Source organism: Xyrauchen texanus, chromosome 36 (assembly GCF_025860055.1).
Source record: "Xyrauchen texanus isolate HMW12.3.18 chromosome 36, RBS_HiC_50CHRs, whole genome shotgun sequence".
NCBI lineage: Eukaryota > Metazoa > Chordata > Actinopteri > Cypriniformes > Catostomidae > Xyrauchen > Xyrauchen texanus.
Window position 1 is genome coordinate 16,249,074 of NC_068311.1, and position 24,677 is coordinate 16,273,750.

At 37.7% G+C, this 24,677-nt stretch overlaps 1 protein-coding gene across 1 annotated transcript in view; it reads left to right on the forward strand.

Annotated features, from left to right (window-relative positions):
- LOC127629829 (lissencephaly-1 homolog A-like) overlaps nt 1-24,677 on the forward strand; it is a 54,552-nt gene that overhangs the window by 14,228 nt on the left and 15,647 nt on the right. Inside the window, exons 2-5 of the mRNA XM_052107091.1 lie at nt 1,146-1,385; nt 16,744-16,828; nt 23,640-23,714; nt 23,970-24,176. Of these exons, the coding sequence (XP_051963051.1) occupies nt 1,354-1,385; nt 16,744-16,828; nt 23,640-23,714; nt 23,970-24,176 (399 nt within the window). The 5' untranslated portion in view covers nt 1,146-1,353. The remainder of the gene's footprint in view (nt 1-1,145; nt 1,386-16,743; nt 16,829-23,639; nt 23,715-23,969; nt 24,177-24,677) is intronic.

Below are 24,677 nucleotides of genomic sequence, written 5' to 3' on the forward strand. Positions count from 1 at the left end.
TTAACCTGAACACATATTTGCAAGCACAAGCTTTGTTGATGATAATGAGGCATTTTAAACACTAGATAAAATATAATCTAAACATTCATATTATTTTTATATCATATAGCATACAATTTAAATGCCTGCTTTAGCCGAAACAACATTTACATGTAATTAAAGCTTGCTTATTAGGACATATTTAAAATTTCAATACTCTGAATCCTGGCTGGTAAGTCTGGAAACAGTACCACTTGTAAAATATGAACATATTTTCCATTTGATATAAAATAGCATGTCAGGTAATGAAAACTAATTGAATTACTCGTCTGAAATTGTATCCTTGGCTGGATCAGATCTCTGTTTAAGATACAAACGTTCATCGGAGTCCTGCTCTTCTTCTGAGGAAAATTTGAAATCTTCCATACTATCCTGGAGATTTCTCGTCTGTGTATTGTTGCAAACGCGCTGAAAAATGAATGAAATGTGTTTAAATCAAACCTCACAGTCGCCTGTGTATCGTTGCAAACACGCAGAAAAATGAATGAAGTGTTTACAACTTCACAGTCAGGGGGCGTGTACATTTGTGTTGATCGTCTCAGCACATTAGCGTATGAATGGCGTGCTCTGGTGGTGGGTGGGATCACATTACAGATAATGAGATGGACCGGTAAAAACTGTACATTGCTTAGTTTCAAACAGATTGCATTGCAGGAGAATATTTGTTTTAAATTTGAATTGTTTTATTTAAAAGTAGACATTTTAAGCTTTCTTTAGACATGTGTTTCATGTTTGTGTAATAAGTATTCGCAGAGTTTCAGTTCATTTTTGTGACGTGTTTCTGAAATATGCTCGTGAACACAGAGACTGCTGAAAGCTCACCCTTTTTATTTTCTTTATTTTACAAAAGCACAAGATTTTGTTGTTTATTGTGAGTGTACACAAATAAAAGTAGACCCTTAATAGTCTCTAATGATGTCTTACACTTATCTGTATACCCAAAAATGAGTATTTTAAGTTGTTTCTGCTGTAATGACGAAAATATCCAGCAGGATGCGCCGGCACGTCCGTCGCCCCAGAGGGTTTATACCAAGTGTAAATGGGGCCTGAGATAATTTGTCCTTTCCAAACTGACCGAATTTTGAATGTGTCTTGTTCTCTCACAGGTGCAGTGACTGTCTGGCTGGTAGGTGCCTGCAGGCTGTCAATGCATGGTGCTCCCGAAGACAGTCATTAAGGAGAAGTGTTTTGGTGTGAGCTGCTCACTACCCTGCGATTCGGCCACGGCGTTCTGTCTCTGATCTCCTGCCAAGGGAGACCGCAGTTTCTGCACGCTCATTACCTGATTCTCCCCGCCCCGTCCCCACCGCCACCATGGTGCTGTCACAGAGGCAACGTGACGAGCTGTAAGTTCACAAACCCTCTAATCTCCTTTCTCACACAGGACTGTGATGGCACACTATAGAAAATGTACTTAGAGGGATGTCGCACGTTTCGACATTTGGGTGCATTACATAGCCACATTGCATGCATGTTCCAATCAGAAGTTGTGCTGCAAAATAAACATTATTCATCACTTGGATGGCTATTAGTTGTAAAACTTGCACATGTTGTTTGGTTTGTTGATCCGTTTGGTCATGGGATTGCATTCTAACCACCAGCGAACTGCTCCAGAGTTCGTATGCAATTGGACCTAGACTACCTCATCCAGGTGGTTTTGGACCAGTTGTTTTGGTGCAAATCTGAGTGTGATTGCTGTGGTCTTATATGCCTAATAAAACCGAGAAAATGCACCAGGTTCCAAAACAAATGCTCCAAATGAGCCATGTGTGAAAATGTCAACATTCACTTTCTTCACATGTTTTTCCCTATACAATGAAAGTGAATGCTTCGGGATACTATTCGGGTGTTATTTTATTAATTTAATTTGTAAATTAAACTAGTGTTTCACAACTATATCTTTACGTTTAACTAAGAAGTAACTTTGATGTCTAGTGGATTGTCTTGTAACCGACCGTAGCAAGTTTATGGCATGTTATGCCATATAATAGGTTTGTGAATGTATGAAGGAAAACATCATAATCTATTCACCTCTATGATTGCTTGTACCTCATTAAACTTGTGACCATAGTCAAAGATAGTATAGATTCATCAGGGAGTTTAACATGTGAAAAGAACACTGGTTTAATGTCTTGAGCAGATGACTACAGGAATTCTAGACAAAGCCTGGACATCAACTTCATCCCCTTTGTCTCCCATCAGGATTGACATCATTATAATAAGCTTAGAGAGAGCTTTTAGGCACTCAAAGAAAAGTGTTCGATGAACTGACACCAGATAGGATGTTTTAATCTAGTCACCCAAAAAGGTGTGTGTGTGTGTGTGTGTGTGTGCGTGTGTGCGTGCAGATTCAGTGTCTTACAGCTATGCTACACGCATTGTAATTAACCTTCGAATGTGCATGAGTTGGACAAATAAGGGTTTTTATAATCCCTGTGGTTTGAGGCAATGATAGGAGTGATTTTAAAATGAGTTGAATATGTAAACCTGTTTCCCCCATCATGAAAGAGGCTGTAGACTGACTTTCTTTGAACAAGCACTTAATGAAGATATTGATTGCTGGAGCAAATCTTTTGTTATCCTTACAAAAACGTGAGAAATGTATCCATGTCTGTATTTTAGCTTGGGATGTTAATGTCGAGATGTTACTCTTGAAACTAATTAGAATCATAACATGATTTTCAATGGGACTCTTTTAATGGCTTAATTCCATGAGTCAACCCACTTGATGAATTAATGCATAATTTTTTGTTTTATGCTTTAAAATTGAATGCTACTGTGGGTTAGACTGAAACATTAGTTGATTATTTAAAAGCTGATCAAACAAAAAGTTAACTTCTCTTCATACTTTGATTCACTGGCGTGAATGGTCTTTTTTTTTGCCTGCCAGCCAATGCTGGACAGTTTTTGTGAATGCTGATAGAATACCATGGGGGCATCTTGATGCATTATTGCTGAATTCACTTGGACAATAGAGGAAGGGAAACGGAGACAGTGATGAACCGACCGCCTGCTTTGACAGTTTACCCTCTTCCTTTGGCAGATTTCTCTCATACAGAACACATGAAATCTGTGTTATCCAATTTATTCAGGCTTTTCTCAATACATAGCTCAGCTTCTCACCATACAAAAATGGTACTTGAACCCATTCTTGTTCTCCGAATTTCACAATCTTTTCTAGGTCACGTAAAGACAAGTATGTGCATTGTTTCTTTGACCCACTTGTCATATCCGGTTTATGCATTTCCTTTGTCTTAAGTTTTCTTTTTGTCTAGCTAAAAATATATTTTTTGATGATTAGGTAATAAGGTGGATTTTCATATTCATTTACAGCTCATCATCTAAACTTATCTCACATGTAGAAGTCAGAAGGAGTGGTAGTTTAAGATGTTTATCATGGTCATATGGTTGCACAAATCCTAAAATTGGCTGTATTTACTTTCAAAGTCATAATGGAGTCAGTCAAACAAGAGAACATTGTGTTTGTGCACTGAATGTATGGCAAATTGAAGCCTGTAAGGGATTGTTTTAAAAATAATATACTGTGTATAATTCAGCCTTTTGAAGTGTAGGGATAAGGAAAATGTGTGTTTTTATGATGAAAGATCATCTGTCTTGAGTTAAAAGGGTCATGAAATGCTTAATTTTATTTATAGTTGAATTATCTTCCCTGGGGTCCACTGATTATTTTAGTAATGCATGATAATTTTACACCTTGTATCTGGCCCTCTGTCTGAAATGCTTTGTTTTGGCCTAAGGGCCTCCTTAAAACTTCAACAAATGGTTATGATTGGCTAATACAGCCATATTTGAAACTCAACTGGAAGAGCATTAACAAGCTCCAAAACACTATAAAACTAAATTTCAGCATTTACACAACGTGCATCTAACACATTGCATCCGAATGTATTAAACTGTTCATCTCAAGCACAGCTGTGAACACATGCAACCTGTCTACATTGGATGTGAGAGGTGTCATGTCACGTCAAAAGCATATCATCTAAATGCTTTGTACACTGGAAGTGCCTGTTGTGGCGTATTGTGCAGACGGTCAACCGGTGTCCCGGTCCATTTTGTGCTGCATGCACTGGCTACTGCAGCCACAACACAAATAAACTGTTTAGAAAGTTATTGTAGGCAGCCTCAAGTAGTGGTCGACCGATATGTTTTTTTTATTTTTAAAAAGGCTGATGCCAAAATCCAGAGAGCAGGGTGGCTGATAGTCCAATACAATGCAGATATATCACACAATTTAATTTAGTAAATAACAAACATATAATTGCTATAAAAATACTAAACTCTTAATTAGCACTATATTTACTCAATTACACACACACACACACACACACACACACACACACACACACACACACAAATAAGTGTATTTTATAGATTTGGTAGATTGCAGTTTCTTCAGATTTCTATTTAGTCATCAATGTTTTGTAATTTATATGCACATGAAGAAATTGTTAATATATAAGAAAGAAGGAAATAACAGTACACACAGTAGTCCAGCAACCATGGATGGCATGTCCACATTTAGCAATCGCATTTACTAAAAAAAAAAAAAAAACTGTTTACGGATGTACATTTTCCTGGTTTCGGACGCAGCCTTGAAGTTGCACTAACGCGCTCGTGTGGATCCAGGGCGAGCGACAATCTCCTTACTGTTTAAATGGCTTGGAATGTCACAGGTCAGACCGTCATGATTTGTGAAATGAGAGTAACATTTCATCCTGAAGTGTTTTTTTTTTATTTATTTTTTTTATTTTCTGGCTGATAGAATACCCGCTCAACGGTTTGTGAATTACATCCGTTTAAATGAGGTATCTGCATATTTGCAAACTAAGTATAATTGAAGTTTTATTGATATTTGACTTCTAATTAGAAAAGAAAGTTAAAAGTGACTTGGAACTGCTGAGGAGAGACTGTTAGAATACATGCTTCAGCGGAAGATTTATGAGTGCTCCACAGGATGCTGGATCTGCACAAGTTGTGTGAGGTTTATTACATCTGTTTTAACGAGATATGTGCATATTTGCAGAGACTGTATATGATATTAGTTTTATAGATATTTGCCTTTTTATCATTAGACAAGACAGGGAAATTTACAGGGATCTGTTGAAGAGGGAGAGGGAGAATGAAACGGGTGAGCATTTTAACATACGCCTAGCACATCTCTGATATGCGGATCGTTTAAATGACATTGCACACCGGCCTATTATTGTAGTAACACGATGGCACATAACAACATAAAGAAAAAATCGGCCAAATGGGAAAATGTATAGGCTGATGCGATAATTAAAACAAAATTAGAATATCTACCTATTTATAGCCCTTGACCACTAGCCTCAAGCCATTGCTTGGTGTCAATGGACACGGCCGGTGTTGAAAGTGTGTCCGCACCATAAACTATCAAACAGTCATGACATTTGAAATATTCATGAATGGAACTGTTTACTTGTGGTTTTATGTTCAAGTGTTTTTAACTGCCCCATTCGTCATTAACAGTTCCTTTGCAAAGCTTGAATCGTTTTATGACCGGTTTACAAGCAATCCACGCTCATACGAGCCAAAAAAATGCAATCCATGCTGGAATTCACACATTCATGATTGAAAGACACACATGATGCACATTCATAGTACAAAGCACAGTGTGAACTTGACACACATATCCAGTTTCCACTATCATCCTGCAATGAAATGCACATTGTGAGAAGTGCATCAAAACGGTCAAAGATGTCTACCTAGTGCATGTTTACATAAACAATTAAAAATAGCACAGATGGGTGCAAGACGGTGTCCATGACGCTTTTGTTCTCAAAATAACAAAAGGTACATCAGCTGAATGAAACCAAATGGCTTCTCCTTTTCGGAGTTGTAACTTGACACCACGTCTCTTAAAAGCGGGCTGAAATGTGTATCAAGCAGTCAAAGAGTGTCTGTCTAGTGCATGTTTATACACAGAAATAATTCAAAATAGCCCAGATGGGTCCCCTTTGGTGTTCAGGAGTAGTGAGGCCATACAAGGCCTGTCTGCCCTGCTCTCTCTGTTTACGAACTGTGCCAGTGAATGGGGCTAAGGGTGTGATTATGTGAAGTAGGCATTTTCTCTGCTGTAGAGGCAGTCATGAATTCATGAGCCCCCAAATTACATTGAGTAGTCTCAGAAATGGAGAATGAGGTGTTTTTCAGCTTTGTTTGAATAAATGCTTTTATTGCACTGGGAATTAAGTTTGAGGTCTGAAATTTACAGTGCGTTGTTTTTTTTAAATTTATTTATTTATTTTTTTTATTTATAATGAAAGACCTCTTACGTCAAAATATCAAGAGAATTTTATTCCTTATGACATAACACCTTTAACAGTGTCTCCGGATTCATGCTCTCCTAGAGAGCGATTAACCTAAATTAGATCAATATTGCTGTCGACATGCTGTTTGATCATGTTGCTTGTATCTTTCTAATAGATCTAACCTTCTTTAGCTTTGGGAGTTTATTCTAATTTAACAGATTTGCAAGTAAATTGAGATGCATTATTGTTTGTTTAGCTCATGTCTAAATCTTGAATTGCCTTTTACATTTAAATCAGTCCCCTATATTAGGTACAGCAGCCGTGTGTTGTGCTTTAGGTGTGGCAGGTGTGTGCAGGCCTGGGCCCCCTCTACCTCTTTGAGCAGAGCTGCTCTTGCCAACCCCTGCCGCCTGTCAGTCAGCAGGAGTCCCATCAGCAGTATGGATTTAATCTGTAGACTGGCACACGAAGGTGGCGGCAGCCCTTCTGCTGCGTTTAGGAGCTTAGAATGCCACCTCAGCATCCCTAGAGTCAGTCTAGACCTAGATTTATTTCATTATTGGGAAGGTTTGAAAGGCACATTTGAGATATGCTCTGCTTTGGTTTTAAAGTGGTAGTTCTCCCAGTAGTGCTCACCCTTGTATGGATGTTTGACTTTCTTTACCCTCACCCCTCAATCACCATTCAGTTTCGTTGTATGGAAAAAAGATGCAGTGACTGAGGCAAACATTTAGCCTTTTTTGTTCAATGAAGAAAGTCATATGGGTTTGGAACATCATTAAGGGTATGGTAATTATTACAGAATGTTAATTGTGAGAGAATTACCCCTTTAGATGACATTTTAGTTGATGTTTGCATGGTATTGTTTTGTGATGTTTGTGGTTTAGTACTTGTTTATCATAATGGTATTTGTGTGGAGGAGCTGAACAAAGATTTACATACATAATGCATGCATTAGTGCCACACACAGTCAGAGATTACTGTGCCAACCACCACTCCTTTGCACTGGTGAGGGAATATGAATGTCTAATCTAAAGCTTCCTCTTGACAGAGATTGGTAATCCCTCTGCCGCTGTGCGTGCGTGTGTGTGCGCGAGATTGTGCTATGGCTCAGGTCCTCATTTAAATGACTAAACAAAAACACCGCTTTAGTGCTAAGACCCTGCTCTGCTTGGCTTCTTATGGCCTAAATCTCATTAACGCCGCTGTCAAAGTGTGTGTGCGCGTGTGCGCGCGACAGCTGGCTCAACACCCCCTTTGCTGTGTACACCCGTAAATCCATGTCCGAGTGTCCTCTACATGCACTAACTCAAGGTCTGCCATCTCTGAACTTGTTAGAGGTTGATGTGTAGCACTTGCAGTTCACCTACATTGAGATCACTAAAATAATATCTATTTGTATCATTATTTTACGTGAGTGATTATTTCTCCTAGTTTCACATTTTTGGCAATTGTGTGGATCAGTTTTCTCCTTGTCCCTGAAATCCTTGCATGAAATGTCTCAGATCTGACAAGCTTTCCAAGTATTTACAGTTAGCACACTGTATTTGAGCAGTTTAACAAAAATAGCAATAATGAATATTGAGTTAAAAAAAAAAATCTGAAACTTTTTATCCATGCAATACTTGCTGCCATAATGTTTGGGTGTTGTGGGTAGTTGCCTGGACATTGCTTTGTCATTGCCAAGGTGTTCTGAGGGTGTGAGGCTGATAAGGGTGTGTTTTGGTGTTTGGTTCCTGAGAAGAGATGCTTTGGGTGTGTGTAGTCATGATGGGAAGGGTGCGGGATGCTGCCTGGCTGGGAGTGTTGATGTGGAAGCAAGCACTTAGCAGAAGTGATGTGAGGGTGAGATGACGCTCCTCCAGAAAGAATGAGGTAATGCTGCTCTTCTCCTCCTGCAATCCACTCTCCTGTGCTCTCTGGGATTTATTGTCTTCTAGTTTGTAGTTTGATATTCACTGAGGACATGTGAGCTGCAGATTCAGCGATTTGTTGTTCTGAAAACTACACAGTCTACTATGAGAAAGATCCAGTGCCTGTCAAGACATGGGTTTTATCATACAGGTGCCAACAGAATCTTGGTTAGGTTCACAACCATTTTTGCTGTACAAAATACTTACAATAAGGAATTGCATTGCTTCGCAATATCAAAATTGGATTGTGATTTTAATTTGTGGACTCCGTTTCGGTCTCTCTCGTGCTTAATGAAATGACTACAAATACAGGGGCAATTACACACTTTGGAATTACCTGCATTTATAAATAAATAAATTTGTCTTTAAAATCTGGTTTGATCTTCATCCAAGTTACAATATTGAACGAACACAATGTTTTAACTAATAACAAACAAATTATTGTTTTGTTCTTGTACATATTGAATACATCAGTCAAACATTTACAGTGTGGGTTGGAAAAGTTATCTGAACTCCTAGGCTAATGACAGGAGTTGGCAAACCTGGCATCCAATTAGTGAAACTAGGTGTGGGTTAGCGATACTTTGACTTATAAAAAGCACTCCTACATTTTGAGTTTGCTATTAACAAGAAACATCTGCTGGCATGGACCGTGCCTCACAAAAAAAGAGATCTCAGAAGACCTATGATCAAGAATTTTTGCTTTACATAAAGCTGGAAAGGGTTACAAAGTTACCGCGAAGAGATACTTATCTGTTCACAGTTAGACAAATTGTCTGTAAATGGAGTTTATTTAGTACTGTGGCTACTCTCCCTAGAAGTGGCCGTACATCAGAGATGACTCAAAGGGCACACTGCAGAATGCTCAATTAGGTAAAAAGTATCCTAGAGTGATGGCTAAAGACTTGAAGCAATTATTGGAACTGGTAAACATCTCTGTTCATGAGTCTAGCATACAGAAAACATTAAACGGGCATGATCCATGGCAGGACACCACGATGGAAGCTTTCCTACAAAGCATGGCTGCATATCTTGAGTTTGCCAAAGACCACCCTGACATTCCACAATGCTACAGGGAAAACATTTTCTGTCAAATTGTTTGGGAAGAACACTCAGCACTAGGGTTGTGCCGATGGACGATATCATCGTCCATCGTGATGGCTGACCAACATCACGATGTAGAGCCACCATCGTGATGCCACGCCCCCTTTTGCGAGTCTTGCTAGTGTGACTCACTAATCCTAGTCTCTTCTATAGTTAACCTAAAAACTTTGCAGGGATTGCTCTGTAAATTAAATTGAGAATATAACTAATGCATATATGCTATTTTAAATACTGTAGTATATGCCAGAGACGTGACGTGTTAGTCTGTGAAAATACCGTGTCAGGCAGGCTACACAAATATTGATCTTGACATTGTTAGCTTCTTGTCTTTTTTTTACATGTCTTACACTGTACATTTAGATTAAAATATTTTATGTTGTAGGCTACAAGAAAATAGCCTTTATTAATTAATTATTAGTAGTTGTAGTGTCTCAGAAAATCTTGCTCATTGTCACATAGCTCTTGTATACACTGAAGCGGCAGTTTAAGATAAACCCAGACCAGCTGAACGTCAAATAACTTTTGTCTGGTTAATACTTTTAAAGAAAAATGTCCTTGGCCATGAATCCATAATGTCAAATCAAATGAAAGAAACAAGGTGAATATGAATAACACACATTTATTAAAACATAGAAGAACAACAAATAAAGAACTAGAAAACGGGAACAACACTCAAACCGAAACTCGGCATTAACATTTCACTTATAATTAGCAGCACAATTAACTTCAGCACAGGCTACAAAATAAATTGTTATTGAAATATTGTAAAGTGGTCATATGAACTACACAAATGAACGATTAAAAAATAATATGCAAAATCGAATAGCTCCATAACGGATGGCGAAAAATGCGTAAAGAAGTCTAATATCTTTCACCATAGACCATGTTTAAATTTCGATGTTTCTGGCCAGAAATACCAACATATTCACTTTATCTGGTTTTAATAAGCTGCGGATTGGAGTAACTACACTACCCGCTGTGCTGGAGACCAGCTCTGATGGAGTACTGGTAGCACATATGCACAGATATTTCCGTGCTAATCTTGCCATGAACGGAAACCTTTTGTCGTTCGTTTTCCACCAAGTCAGCGGGTCCTCTTCCCCATCAATGGCCATTTCCTGCAGGTACATGGTCATTTCTGCCTTCGACCATTTGCTCATCAATGAGTAAAATAACGAAATTTATAGTTTTTAAGTGGAAAATAGTATTTATGTAAAGATATATATATATATATATATATATATTAAAATAAAAAGTGCACAACTCTTCTTAAGTGAAAGCTAAAAAAAAATGCTTCACGTGTCGCAACCTACTGATAAAGCCGACGAGTCATTAGTTGGGTTAGTAAAATAACGAAAAATAATTTTTCATATCATTTTTGAAAATTATATGAAATTATATTAACCCCGAACAATATCATCGTCCATCGCGATGTTTTACTCTCAACATCGTCAACTGCCAATTTAGGAGACATCGCCCAACCCTAGCACTACGCAATTATCTGGAAAAATTAATTTCCAAGATTATCAAGATATTCTACAGGATAATGCCAGGGTGGCTGTGTGCCAGCTGAAACTTAGAAGTTGGGTGATTCAGCAGGACAATGACCCTAAACATCGAAGTAAATCCACTACAAAAATATTGACTGGAGCAAACTAATGAATTCACCACCAGCTCAATGATAATGACTAACAATATGAACTTCACAAGAATAGATTTTCCTTGGAACAGGAGCAAAATATAATCTGGTAAATCCAATCAATGCATTAGAGAAGTCACCGGACGTTCTCAACAAATGTATCCATTTTATACTTAAATTTTCAGGTTTTATTTTTGCAAGTTTTCTAGGTTAAGACAATAATGTGGGAAAGGATATTCACTTTAAATTGAAATTAAATTTATATTTATGCATGCATGCATTTAAAAAAAAAAAAAAAAAAAAAGTTTTATTACTACAAAAACTTTAAACTGTGATTTTAATTTGAGCTCTAGTCAAAATATCTCTGAGGTTCTCCAAAGGAAAAATTTCCTGGGTTAAGCAACCATCTGAGGGTGTTTGGTGCACTGATGGCATGTGAATCGACATGCATTTAGTTGTTGGAAAATGAATCCAAATTCAATACAAATAATGAAATCATAATAAATCCACTTTTTCTTTTTACCACGTTTTTCTGTTCTACCTGACACTTTGCCATAGTCACTGATTTGGTTTGGCTAGCTCACCTGTTGTTTTGATCGTTGCTTACAACAAGCAGCTTTGCTGCAACTTTTAAAAAAGCCTACGTCTTTAACACTCATGAGATGCGCACCAAACAGCTAATGTTAGACATACTGTATGTCTTTTTATATATCTCATAAATTAAAGATGATTCAAATACTTAAAATTGCCATTATTAATTGTGCTTTTATTACAAAATAATTTAAACTTTTTCACATTCCTTTTGTTTTTCTTGTAACCCTCAGAACAGAGAGAGCTTCGGGACCCCGCCGTGAAGATCTAATGACCCCTAGTGGGGTTGGAAATCACTGCATTATTGTATCGTAATTGCGTTGCAATTGAACTAGTACCAAACTGGCGAGAGAGTCTCCATAATTAGTTTCAGGATCTCTTGCACAATTCACTTCATTTTTGTCCTGTACAGCACTTAGAAATTAACTTGGAAATATTTGCCTCCCGATCAGATTTTTTAGGGGCATTTGTTTTTTACCTTTTTATGAGGTCATTTTTTAAAAACCAATGTGTTGCTTACGGTTTTATTAATTTAAATGAAGTAAATACTGTGAATGCGCACACAAATAAAAATATATTGATACAAAGATCTGAAGTATTGATGCAATCTCTTGAGAAAAATAATTACTAATAAATATCTGTACATTGTGCTATTGACAGAGTCCTACAAAATATGATACAAAGTAGATATTTGGCATGAGAGAGAAGATGAGCATTGCATCAGTACAGATATAGACATTGACTTTCTCAAGACAGCTTTTGGTTAATTTGAGGAAGCCCTCTGCACACTCATTTTCATTGCTGCTGCTTCTGTCCCTGCTCCTCGGTTTCCATGGATACTAACCCAAAGCTATGAGCATTCATTTATTTGTTCACAATGTTTTCTTTTCCTTGCTGTGTTTGGTACATCATGTCCTTCCAAACCAGTTTTGGAAAGCTGGAGGGGCTTGTCTACCTCGTGCTGCAGTAAAAATTGTAATACAATGTGATGTTTTTTTTTTTTTGTTGAGCTGCATTTCTGGCAAGGTATCGGTCAAACATATCCCTCCGTACAAAGACAACAAAGCAGTCAAGACACCCTCTATCATCAAGCAATATGCAGAGTATTCCTGCTGCCTGTCACATGAGAGAGAACCTTGTACTGACCTTGACTTAAACTTGGCACCTTCTTTGTCACAGGCTACAGTGGATCCACTGGTAGAGCTCTGTGAATTTGTCAGTCTGCTCTTTAGTGAACTGACCAGGGTTTACTCCACCATACACAGAGCCAGCTCAAATCTGCCAGCTGCATTTATATAAAATCATAATAAAGAAATAATTTATTTCTAGCTATGCCACGCACAGAATTTTTCTCTCCCTGTGTTTGCTGTTGGTCTGTTTTTCTTATCTATAGATTATATAATTCTGGTTATCAACCTTGATTTTGATCTTATCTTAATTTTAAGATTCTATGCACACAATGCAGCTGTTTTGCTAAAGCAGCATTTCCATATTGGGCTCCTTTCCTCACAACCTTAGATGCTTCTGGCATCACAATGCCAGGATGAGTTGGACAGCAGAGTGACGTCTCAGACAGTAATCTTTGTCTTCACTATCACCACCATCAGTTGAATGTCTTCTGCTCGCCACAGACTTGCTGACTCCCCAGTAGCTCACCGAATGTGTTAAAAACAGTGTTTGAGGCTTGATACTCGCTAAGCTACCCAGGCCCCAACATTCTGGTGTTTTTGGCTTGTGCTGTATTTATGATAATAGACTAGGACTGTCTGCATGTCGAGAAAATTTGGGCCACTCACAGCCTGTCCACGCCGATGACAAAATTTGCATCACTCATACTGTGCACATTCCGATCAGCAACACAACCGACGTATACTTTGGTAGAGATCGACGATAATCCGTTTTACTGATTTTCACACGATTACATAATTGGTTATCGGCTTTTTAATATCGGTTTCATGATCAGTTGCGCCATCTTGTGGATCTCTCGTGAACTGTGCACAAGCGTAATTACGGCATTGCCTGCAATGGGAGACTGAGACAACAGTGTTCACAGGGGAAGTAACTGGCTTATGTAATTTATTGTTTAAATCAATTATTCCATGTAACAGACATTCGTGCTCAAGTGAGATGTATTACAGAATTGCTTGTGTAGTGAGAAATAGCTGAAGATTAACTCTCATAGTGGCAAGCAAATTTTGCAAAGTCCACAAGCTGTAACATTTTACTTTAATCAGAGAATGTTGAGTGTATGATGGAAATAAAATAGGCTAATTTAATTATTTGTTGCCTGTGCACCTTGTTAATCTCGTCAAGCAGATCGTTCACATTCGGGAATGTTTGTCATCAGGTTCCAACTAGCCACCGTACATAGCCCAGCCAGAGAAGTTTTGTTAAAGTATGTAAGATTCAGAAACCCTTGTTATTAATGACACCTGTGGCCGTTAAGTGAATTGCAGCCAGCTAACTGTTGCTCGTGCTCACGCACACACTCCATAGGTACGCGAGCGAGCATCGACCAAAGCAATGACGTAACATACAAAAAGAGACGTGATTCACCAGCATCATGCTGACAGATGAGGTACCATAATTAAAATTACACCGTTATGATTGTTTTACTACAAACTTTAAGACTGTATATTATATTTGATTCTCCAGTGCTGGAACAGGGTTAAAACAAAGTGTGGATATAGGCTGACTATTCAAGAATGTAGTTTGAAGTAATCACTTTTCTTTGCATGATACATTGACTGCATTTATACGATCAATGTCGCCGTTAGCTAGCTAGCCAGCTTTAGCTTTGCTAAATTTGGCAGTAGCGGTTTATAAAATAGACTGCACATTATAAAATGTTGACACAATTCAGTATTGATGTGATTCAATCACATCGATATATCCAACTGTCATTTTGATATATCGATGCGCTCTTGTTTTATAATAAGATTGTATACATTTTCTGTATAGCCAAGTTAAGTTACACTAATGAATGGAGCTTTTTGCGTTATCTTGAACATTGTCTAGTATTCATTTAATGCGTTATTGTAGTTTAGCTAAAATTACACACATCAATCCTTATGCCATTATATTTCAAGTGCTTTGTATTTATATAAGCTTAACTGTCCAATAAGAACACCAATTCGAGGTCTGTTTTGATCCCCAAAACTGAATCAAAACAGTTTTCGCTTGACCACGATCACATTCTTGCTTAGCCAGATGGGATTCAGTAGAGCAATTTTATTTATTTATTTGCTTACTCTGAGTTTGTGTAGGAGTCTGTGTTGGTAGCTGGACATTTGCTAGATTCCATCTAAAATAACGTTACCTAGTTTTGCAGTTTGTTGTCGCTGTTGAATAGCGGAAGCACTGAGGCAAGGCTGTCTCTGGAGAGCGCATAAACGTCACATCCTTTGGATTTTCCCGGCAAAAGCAACCCACTTCCGTTGCATGAAAATCAGTCTACAGGCTAGGAAGTTTTTTTAAGTTGCATTACAAGCCATTCACACATTGGCAAAAAAAAGGGCAAATATTACATGAAAGTTGTTACATATTGCACCTTTTAAGCTTTGAAACTCAACAAGATCCATTTGTTAAGATTCAACTCCCTAAATCTGTATTTCAAACATTTCTCTACTGTAATCTTGGCATCCATGTGTATTACAGCTCTGTGGAAAATAATTAACTCTCTCCGCAACTCCTTTGTTGTGTCTGTCATTTCATCAGACAGGTTGCAAACGTGCTGCAGATTGTAATAACATGGTAAATACCGCTCCGTCAGTAGGCTAAAAATTTCATTGCAATATTGACTAGACTGACAGAAACATTTATTATTCCGATGCCATTTCAGATAGACTCCTTAATTGCTACGATGTATTCACAATTATTTTATTTTCTCATTTCAAGAATGTAAGCCCAGCGACCTAGTTGGCTATAGCCTTATAAACCATTAAATGAAAACAAATAGGGATGCACTGATACCACTTTTTCTCTTCCGATTCAGATATCGGAAATCTCTGTATCGGCCGATCCTTATCCGATACCAGTTTTTTGCATAATCAGTTTAGAAATATGTTTACATTCTAAATGCATATTATAAGTAAACCAAACTATTGAGCATCTACATAGATGTTGTTCAGAGATTTTGTTCGGGAGTAGCGCTCAAATATTGCGCACTGCTTTTAAGGCTAAAAATAGCTGTGTGTGTGTGTGTGTGTGTGTGTGTGTGTAAACGGAGCAGCGCCATTCACTGACATGCTGAAGCAGCGCGTGCATTTTATATATTTACTTTTTAAACACCACTTTTTGTGATTCACAGAGCTATTGTATGTCTTCAAGTGGCTTTGAATAAAATGCATGAGTCATATGAACTTGATATAAAACTACAAATTAATTATTTTTTGAGCTTGACCGTAACGAACATGACTAACACACATTGTCCAATTTGGATCGGACTCGTCGGACCGATACCTTATCCATTTAAATACATCAGTATCGGAGCATCGCATTGGTTCATTTTTAAAATGGTTAAAATGTTCAAATTTATTTTGTTGTTTGTCAATTTAATACTACTAATAATAATACAAAATATTGTTATTATTTTGCACTATTTCAGAAATTCAGACACCCCCTTTTTTTTTTTTTCTTTTTTAGAAAAAACCTTTTGTTTAATAGTATGGGTGGAGTGGAAAAAATTGAAAGGTGTTATTAATAAAGTAGTTTAAGTTCCACCTATGTTTGTTATCACCCATATATATTAGGTTATATATGGTTTTGGAACAACAAGAGGATTATTACTTTTTATTTTGGGATGGGTAAATGATGACACAATTTTATTTATGGGTGTACTTTTCATTTAAGGAAAATCCTTTTTTTTTGTTTTCTTTACGCATATATGGGCCAGTAATTACATTTGTATAGGCAGGGAATTTATGTCTTTTCTCCTCCCTTTGCTTTATCAAATATAACTCAGCATTTAAGCACAGTGTGTTCATAAGCAGATGTATTATGGTTACCTAAATAAAATTCCAATGTACCGAATGCCTTTTTAACATATGCTCAGACTCTCATGTTCTCTCAAATATGTCAAAAGCTTTCACCAACGGCCTTTTCTTAATCCACAGTCATAAAGCCTGGTTATCAGGAGAACTAATTAGGCTTCTTTGTTTTTCAGAAACCGAGCGATAGCTGATTACCTTCGTTCCAACGGATATGAAGAGGCATATTCAGTTTTCAAAAAGGAGGCGGAATTAGACATGGTGAGTGTGGGAACCCCCTCCCTTTTAACACCAGTCAGGCCAATGTTTCTTAATTTGAAGTATTCCCCATTTAATTGGCGCCTCTGTATGAGGTTGTGACTGACAGCACGCATGCTGAATTAAGGCACTGCAGAGATAATAATGTGTGGCAGATGTAAAGCCCCATGCTCCCTGTTGTCTCAGCGATGCTTCTCACTGATAAAGAGACATTTTGAATAGTGTTTTTCCATTATCAAAGGGGTGAACACGAGAATAACTAACTGAAATTCAGCAGAAAACGCCTTTTGTGTTGGAGGCCGTCTGGCTTTTGTCTGGAAATATGAGAGCTATTTAGCATGCACAGAAGCTGTTGTTTGAAAACAGCTGGTTTGACAGAAGATAAACATTCATGTCCATTAGTGGGAAGAAAAAGGATAAATGCTTGATCCGATCTCTGGCCCGAGAGGTGGTCACTGGATGATGGCATGGGGCTAAAAGCTCACTTTAATTAAGCAGAATGCTGTTAATATGGGTTAATTTAGCAGAAAACATCTCATCGTCAATCCTTCTAGCTGTTAAGATGTTCTGAGAGGTGGCAGGGATTTGTGATTTGCACCTCTGGATTGCAAGTGGCTCTCAGAGGGCCAGAATGATCTGATGGACTGTCAGACTGGAGTGATTATAGGCTGGCTCTGCTGATGGGGATGATATTCAGCCATTGACTGCCATGTATGGCAGAGGGTCCAGGCAGATGGTTGATCAGACCTCGGAAAAGGCTTGAAATGTCCCTCTCCTTCAGAAATGTATGGCACTACCCCTCACACTCCGCTTAATAGAGACAGCACTTGTTCTGTTCTGCTGGACTTCTCTGATATTAGTCCAACAGAGACTCAACTCTTTTGCTCTCTCTCTCTTTGCCTTCCATGTCCATAAGATGGCTCCATGATATGGGAGCCATCTTATGCTTTTGCATTTTTGATGGATGGTCTCGAGATGGGGTATTTCTAGGTTGTATCACGGTTCTGCACTAAGCCAAAACAGAAATGTTTACAATTGAGGCTGTGCTCTCTGCTGTGAAATGAAACCAAAGCTGTTTCAAAACAAAGGGAGGTTCTGAGGTGACAAGCTAACTAAATGTAGCCTCATAAATCACTGATTTGGAATGCTCTAAATAGATAGCTCCTTGTGTGAAGTGCACAGATGACTATTTAAAAATGGATTCCATTAGAATTTTACCTATTGCACGCTACTAAGCTGACCATGCAATACTCCCAAGAAGTAGGGATGCACCAATATGGAATTTCTGGGGCGAAACGATATCCAATAATTCACAGCTCATTGTGGCCGATATGATATTTAAAGTTTACATTTTTTATCATGAACTTAACTAATTAACAGGACTCCAGACTGTGACCAAGATGGTCGCAAATGCGACCAAAAATAATTGATTGTGACAACAATTTAAAATCAAGTCACCATTGGCGACAGTCGTGTTGTGTTTGTTCACATGCGATTTCGTCAGATATCATCTTGTGAGTTATTGAATATATTCTTAGAACACACACACAACCAGTGTCTTGCACCGCTTTTCACCCATTCTGTTTCTGATGAGCTTGCTGCACTGCATGCAACAACAAACCCAGCGCAAGAGACTAATGAACAAATGGCTCTTTTGAACCGGGACTTTTTCATGAATCACTCAAAGAAATGAGGGTTTACACTCAGGTTGGCAGTTTTAATCAGATTCACTTTCTCAGCTTTCGGTAAGTTCACAACTGGGAGCGCAGACATTTCAAAATAAGAGTCCCATGTGTATTACAGGCTTCTTTATAATTAAAAGTCCCGTATTGTGTACCACTTTATTTTCTTCTGGTAATTATTGATTGGGATTGGAGTAGCACAATAAACTGCATGTGGATTTCATTCAATTTGCACTCTTGTAGTCTCTGTGTCTGGACCATTTGGTAACAGAGTAAGGCAATATTTTAAAACAATTAAAATTATAAACCCTGGCGGCCAAAAGTTTGGAATAATTGACATATAATTTGTGGAATTATTTGTTGTTTCGGAAGGAATTTGGCACTTTAATTCACCAAGTGGCGTTCAACTGATCACAAATTATAGTCCTGATATTTCTGATGAAATAAAACTGCACCATCACTATTTCAGAAATTATTTTTTTATCAAATCTAGACTGGCCCTGTTTCCAGCAGCCATCACTCAACATCCTATCCTTGAGTAATCATGCTAAATTGCTAATTTGGTACTAGAAAATCACTTGCCATTAATTTAAACACAGCTGAAAGCTGTTAAGCTTAATTAACTAAATATTGTTGTTGTTTTTGAGTTGCCACCGTATGCAATAGAATGGCATGTCTTAAGGTCAATATTAGGTCAAAAATGGCACACACAAAAAATAAACCGCTTTCTCTAGAAACTCATCAGTCAATCATTGTTTTGAGGAATGAAGGCTATAGAATGTTTGAAATTGCCAAAAAAAAAACTGAAGATTTCATACAATGTTGTACACTGCAGTCTTCAAAGACAAAGGACAACTGGCTTTAACAAGGACAGAAATAGATGGTGAAGGCCAGATGTACAACCAAACAAATAGATGTCCTCCTCTGACAGCTTCATTAAATTCTTCATGCTCGACACCAGTTTCATGTACAACAGTAAAGAGAAGACTCAGGGGTGCAGGTCTTATGGGAATAATTGCAAATAAAAAGCCACTTTTGAAACCGAAAAACAAAGAAAAGGGTAGAGTGGGCAAAGACATGGACATTGGACAACAGATAATTGGAAAAGATTGTTATGGATCTTTACCCCATTGAGCTTTTGTGGGATCAGCTAGACTGTAAGTTGCGTGAGAAGTGCACGACAAGGTGTGTGTGTGTGTGTGTGTGTGTGTTTATCACTTTGTGGGGACCAAATGTCCCCATAAGGATAGTAAAACCCAAAATGTTTGACCTTGTGGGGACATTTTGTCGGTCCCCATGAGGAAAACAGCTTATAAATCATACTAAATTATGTTTTTTGAAAATGTAAAAATGCAGAAAGTTTTCTGTGAGGTTTAGGTTTAGGGGTAGGGTTAGGTTTAGGGGATAGAATATAAAGTTTGTACAGTATAAAAACCATTATGTCTATGGAAAGTCCCCATAAAACATGGAAACACAACGTGTGTGTGTGTGTGTGTGTGTGTGTGTGTGTGTGTGTGTGTGTGTTAATCCTGATGACACTCTTCCAGAGAGAATAATTAACTTCAAACAGCTGTGATAATGCATTAAACCAAAATGAGGTTAGAAATGGCATGTAACAAAAATTTTGGGTCTTGTTTTAATTGCAAATACAGCCAGACCGATATTTATTTGATTTTGAATACAGTTACCGATTTTAGAGGAGGAAAATTCACTGATTACCGATATGGTGGCTTGGATTGTTTACAGATTTTGCACTGATATAACTATAAAAAGCTAATCAGCAGGCTGCTTTCTTAATTTTGATCAAAGAATATTTGACATTATTTTTATTATACATTGTCAACATGGGAAAAAGTACAATATTTCCCTCTGAAATATAGTGGAGTGGAAGTACAGTGGATATAAAAAGTCTACACACCCCTGTTAAAATGCCAGGTTCTGATGTAAAAGAATGAGACAAAGATAAATATTTTTCCACCTTTAATGTGACCTATAACGTGAACAATTCAATTGAAAAATAAACTGAAATCTTTGATCCCCAGTTATAAGAGGGTGTGCACACTTATGCAACCAGGTTATTGTAAGGTTTTTCACCCCTCCCCAAAAAAGATTTCAGTTTGTTTTTCAATTGAATTGTTCACATTATAGGTCACATTAAAAGTGGAAAAAGTTCTGACATGATTTATCTTTGTCTCATTCTTTTACATAACAAAAACCTGGAATTTTAACAGGGGTTTGTAGACTTTTTATATTCACTGTATAAAGTAATAGAAAATGCCATGGTAATACTCAAGTAAAGTACAAGTATCTCTAATTTGTACTACAGTACAGTTTTCTTGCTTATCAAAACATAATCATCAATAGTTCACTTTTAATGTATAACATAAGTCAAACAATAACTCTTGGTTTGCTACTGCCGAGTCTAGAGATAAGCAGCAGTGTTACACCTTATTCTGGTGGAAAACCAGACTTTTAAATATTACATTTTGTAAATGCAATGACTGGAATTGTTCGGTTGAAGGGGGTACCAAATTGCGAATCCTGAACAAAACAGTTTGGTGAATACATGTTTACACATTAGCTTCCACTCAGCTGACAAGCAATGAAAGTAGCTACGTGGTTAGCTAGTTAGCTATAAGCTTGTTGTCTCAGAGATTAAAAGATGGATGTTGTTTATTTACTTTCCAACATTGCGTCTCACCAAATAGGTAACAATGTAGTGTGAAATCAACTCCCAACTGGCACAATCCACCACCGCACCATTGCCTACTGAGCTGCAAATAGATGCTCTATTTGCCTTTCAATCTGCTACGTTACTGACTGCACTGACAAAATATAGCTGGCAAACAGATGTGATAAACATGAGTGACATGGTTGTCAGGAACAGGGTTAATGTTATATTAGTTTTATTGAAAAGGGAAAATTAAGTCATTGTTTATTAACTTTCCAGTATGTATATCACAAACTAGTAAGCAACTTACCGAGAAGACACCACTTAACTCTGTACCGCTCAACTCCGCCCTGTCATCAGCTCATATCTGCGCGTATCAGAAAACATATACGCAGATTCCGATATATCTGTGAAGGGCTAATATCGGCCGACTGATAAATTGGTCGAGCACTAATCGTAATGCTGTACTGCTAGTAACGATCTGCAATTTTCCACATTTGGTTTGTTTCATGACGTAATAAGCTAAAATGATCGTCCCCTAGTAACATACTGTACATGCATGTTTTTATCGCATTTTCATTTGCTTCATGAAACATAAACGGAATATGGGAAATGGCATGTCGTTACTTACAGCAGATTATCCCAAATTAAAACCAGACCCAAAACAATGTAACAAGGTACAGAGATGTTTAAATAACCCTCACAGATCAACATTGAGCTTGGCTTTCATTCACACGGACGCACTGTGTGTGCGCACACACACCGTCGCTTGGGGCTGCACTAGTCTTTGCCTGAATGGAAGACACTGCAGGCAGTCAGAGATTCTCAGCCACAAGCAAATAAACCGTAACTCATTATCAGCAAAAATATACACGTTAATGGCATTATCGGTGCGATTTTTAATATTGAGATTTTCCCGGTTATTGGCTGATATATCATGCATTCCTAACAATAAGCATAGAAATATGTCCAAAGCACCCTTAAATATCGAGGAAAGTTGATTAGTTCATGTATCTGTATAAGATGCATACCAAGACAAGGTATCTTAATAGACAGCATAACCTTCCTGCTGTCTGCAGTGCATCTATAAAATGCTGTCTATTTAGTCTGCTCAATAGGTTTTGGAACAGAGATAATGTATACACTTCTTTCAGCAAGCACAACCCTTATTGCCTTCAAGCTTAGACTGTGAGCCTGCATATTTAAAAACACACAACTGTAAGAATGTTTTTGCCAGAGTAAACTCAATTACTCTTGTTGGCTTATCATACTGCTGAATTGGAATCTGAGCCCTGACTGAACCGCAAATGTGAATACGGGTTTTGATACGCAGAGTGGTAAAGCTAAATATCAAACATCATTGCTTTTGCTATTCCAGCCTCTTGAGCTTTTGATAGGATAGATCTTGTAATTTTCTGATGTTTACTACTATTACATGGACACCAGAAAGCAGCTTATTTCGAGAAAGCATTTACATGCACTGTATAAGCGGCGTACTCTCTACAGCTCGTTCAGTAAGCAGCCATCTCCACAGCAACGTAATTTTCCTACGACACTTGTGTAAATGGCATCCATGAGGAAGAATTCGCCATTTCATTATTCATTGCTTCGCTTCATTTCCAGAAATTCCCAAGTTGTTGCTGTTTGTTTTCATAACTTTCTACCACCCTGCAGCAGAATTGCACTGCAATAGAGTTTTCCTCTTATGTGAAACTCTGGAATTCCCCCAATGTTCGAGCACATATATGTGAACATGAGGGACCGTCGATATTTTACATTTGTGTGTATAAATGGTATAGTTTACGCTGTATGTGCTTTTCTTTCTTTACTCCTAGAAATGTTGAATTCTTTTGGCTTTGTTAACTTGTTTTTGGGCTCCATCCAATGACGTTAGTTATCCAGTCTGTTCACGTACATGCGCACTCTTCATAAACTTGTAAGAACACTGTTTCTGTTTCCATGACCACATAAATTGTGTTCTCGGATAGGAAACTGGGTGTGTTTTTTACTTAATTCCTTAAACGCTGTGCTCGTTTGCATGACATTTCAGAATGCCGCTTTCTGCAAAAAACCTGGAATAAACAGACATCCCCTTCTGATGAAGAAACAACCACTTGCCCACCCTAAAGATCAAGAAGCCCCCCAGAGATAGAATCTTAGTTTCAGCCCTGCGTTGGAGATACTTTACATTTTAAACCAAGATCTGAATGTGACTTCCAGAAATGTGTAGACCCTGAAGATAATTTTTCACAGTGCAGTGTTTGTGTAATTGTAATCTTGGTAAGATCTATTTGTCTGCAGGAGATTAACCCATGTGAAGGGATTTAAAGGGAATTTACACTGACCACTGTGGTGATGGGTGTATTCCTCTGGTTTTGCTGTAGACTTAATTCTTGTTTAGTTTTTTTCAATACCATTTGTTCTTCTATGGTGTAATGTTTCTTTAATCTTTTGTTACCAGAATGAGGAATTGGATAAGAAGTATGCAGGCCTTTTGGAAAAGAAATGGACTTCAGTCATCAGATTACAGAAAAAGGTTTGCACATTTCATATTTAATGCAAATCCTATTAAGGAACATGGAGGTGGCCTTGACTCATTGACTATTCATACTCAGAAATACAAATTATAGGGTTTAGAGATGCCTTTACTGTGCCTGTACAACAACAACTGCAAACAAAATCAAAGCATAATTTAATCTAACGCTTTTGTTTATTTGAAATGTAACTTTTATTTATTTATTTATTTATTTATTTATTTATTTATTTTTTATAACATGGTACCTCCTCCCAGGTGATGGAATTAGAATCAAAACTGAATGAGGCGAAAGAAGAGATAACTTTAGGTGGGCCAATTGGACAGAAGCGAGACCCCAAAGAATGGATACCCCGTCCCCCTGAGCGATACGCCCTGAGCGGTCACAGGAGTCCTGTCACCAGAGTAATTTTCCATCCTGTCTTCAGTGTCATGGTCTCTGCTTCAGAGGATGCAACAATAAAGGTGAATTAGTCTTTATCTTCCAAGCTTTTTGTCTGCATGGTACACATCTCATACCTAAAAAAAAAAAAAAAATAGTTTTTTTGAGTTTTACAAAAATAAAAATTATGATCTGTTTGACTATTTATCATGGCTAAATAAATAAAAATATTTAAAATGTACTGGTTTTTTAGGGTTTCTTATATTGTTGTTCTCAAATCTCGATTGAAAATGGCACGTTGAATATAGGTTAACCTGCCTCCCTGATGTAAATACAGTGTTGTGCCTTGAATGAGCTGTAAATTTGACTGCAGGCAGCCATTGTCCTCACAAGTCTGCACAATCAGTGTGATATTCCCCTGGTATGAAGCACTTCTCCTAGACATGCCCCATTTCTGCATGACTGCTATTCATAACAGAGCCCAGCAACTCTGTGCACATCCTCAGTGATGCCTCCAAATGAACAACCATACCATATGTAGCCTAAACCTTTATTTATAGACAATTATTGAGGGATTTTTTTTT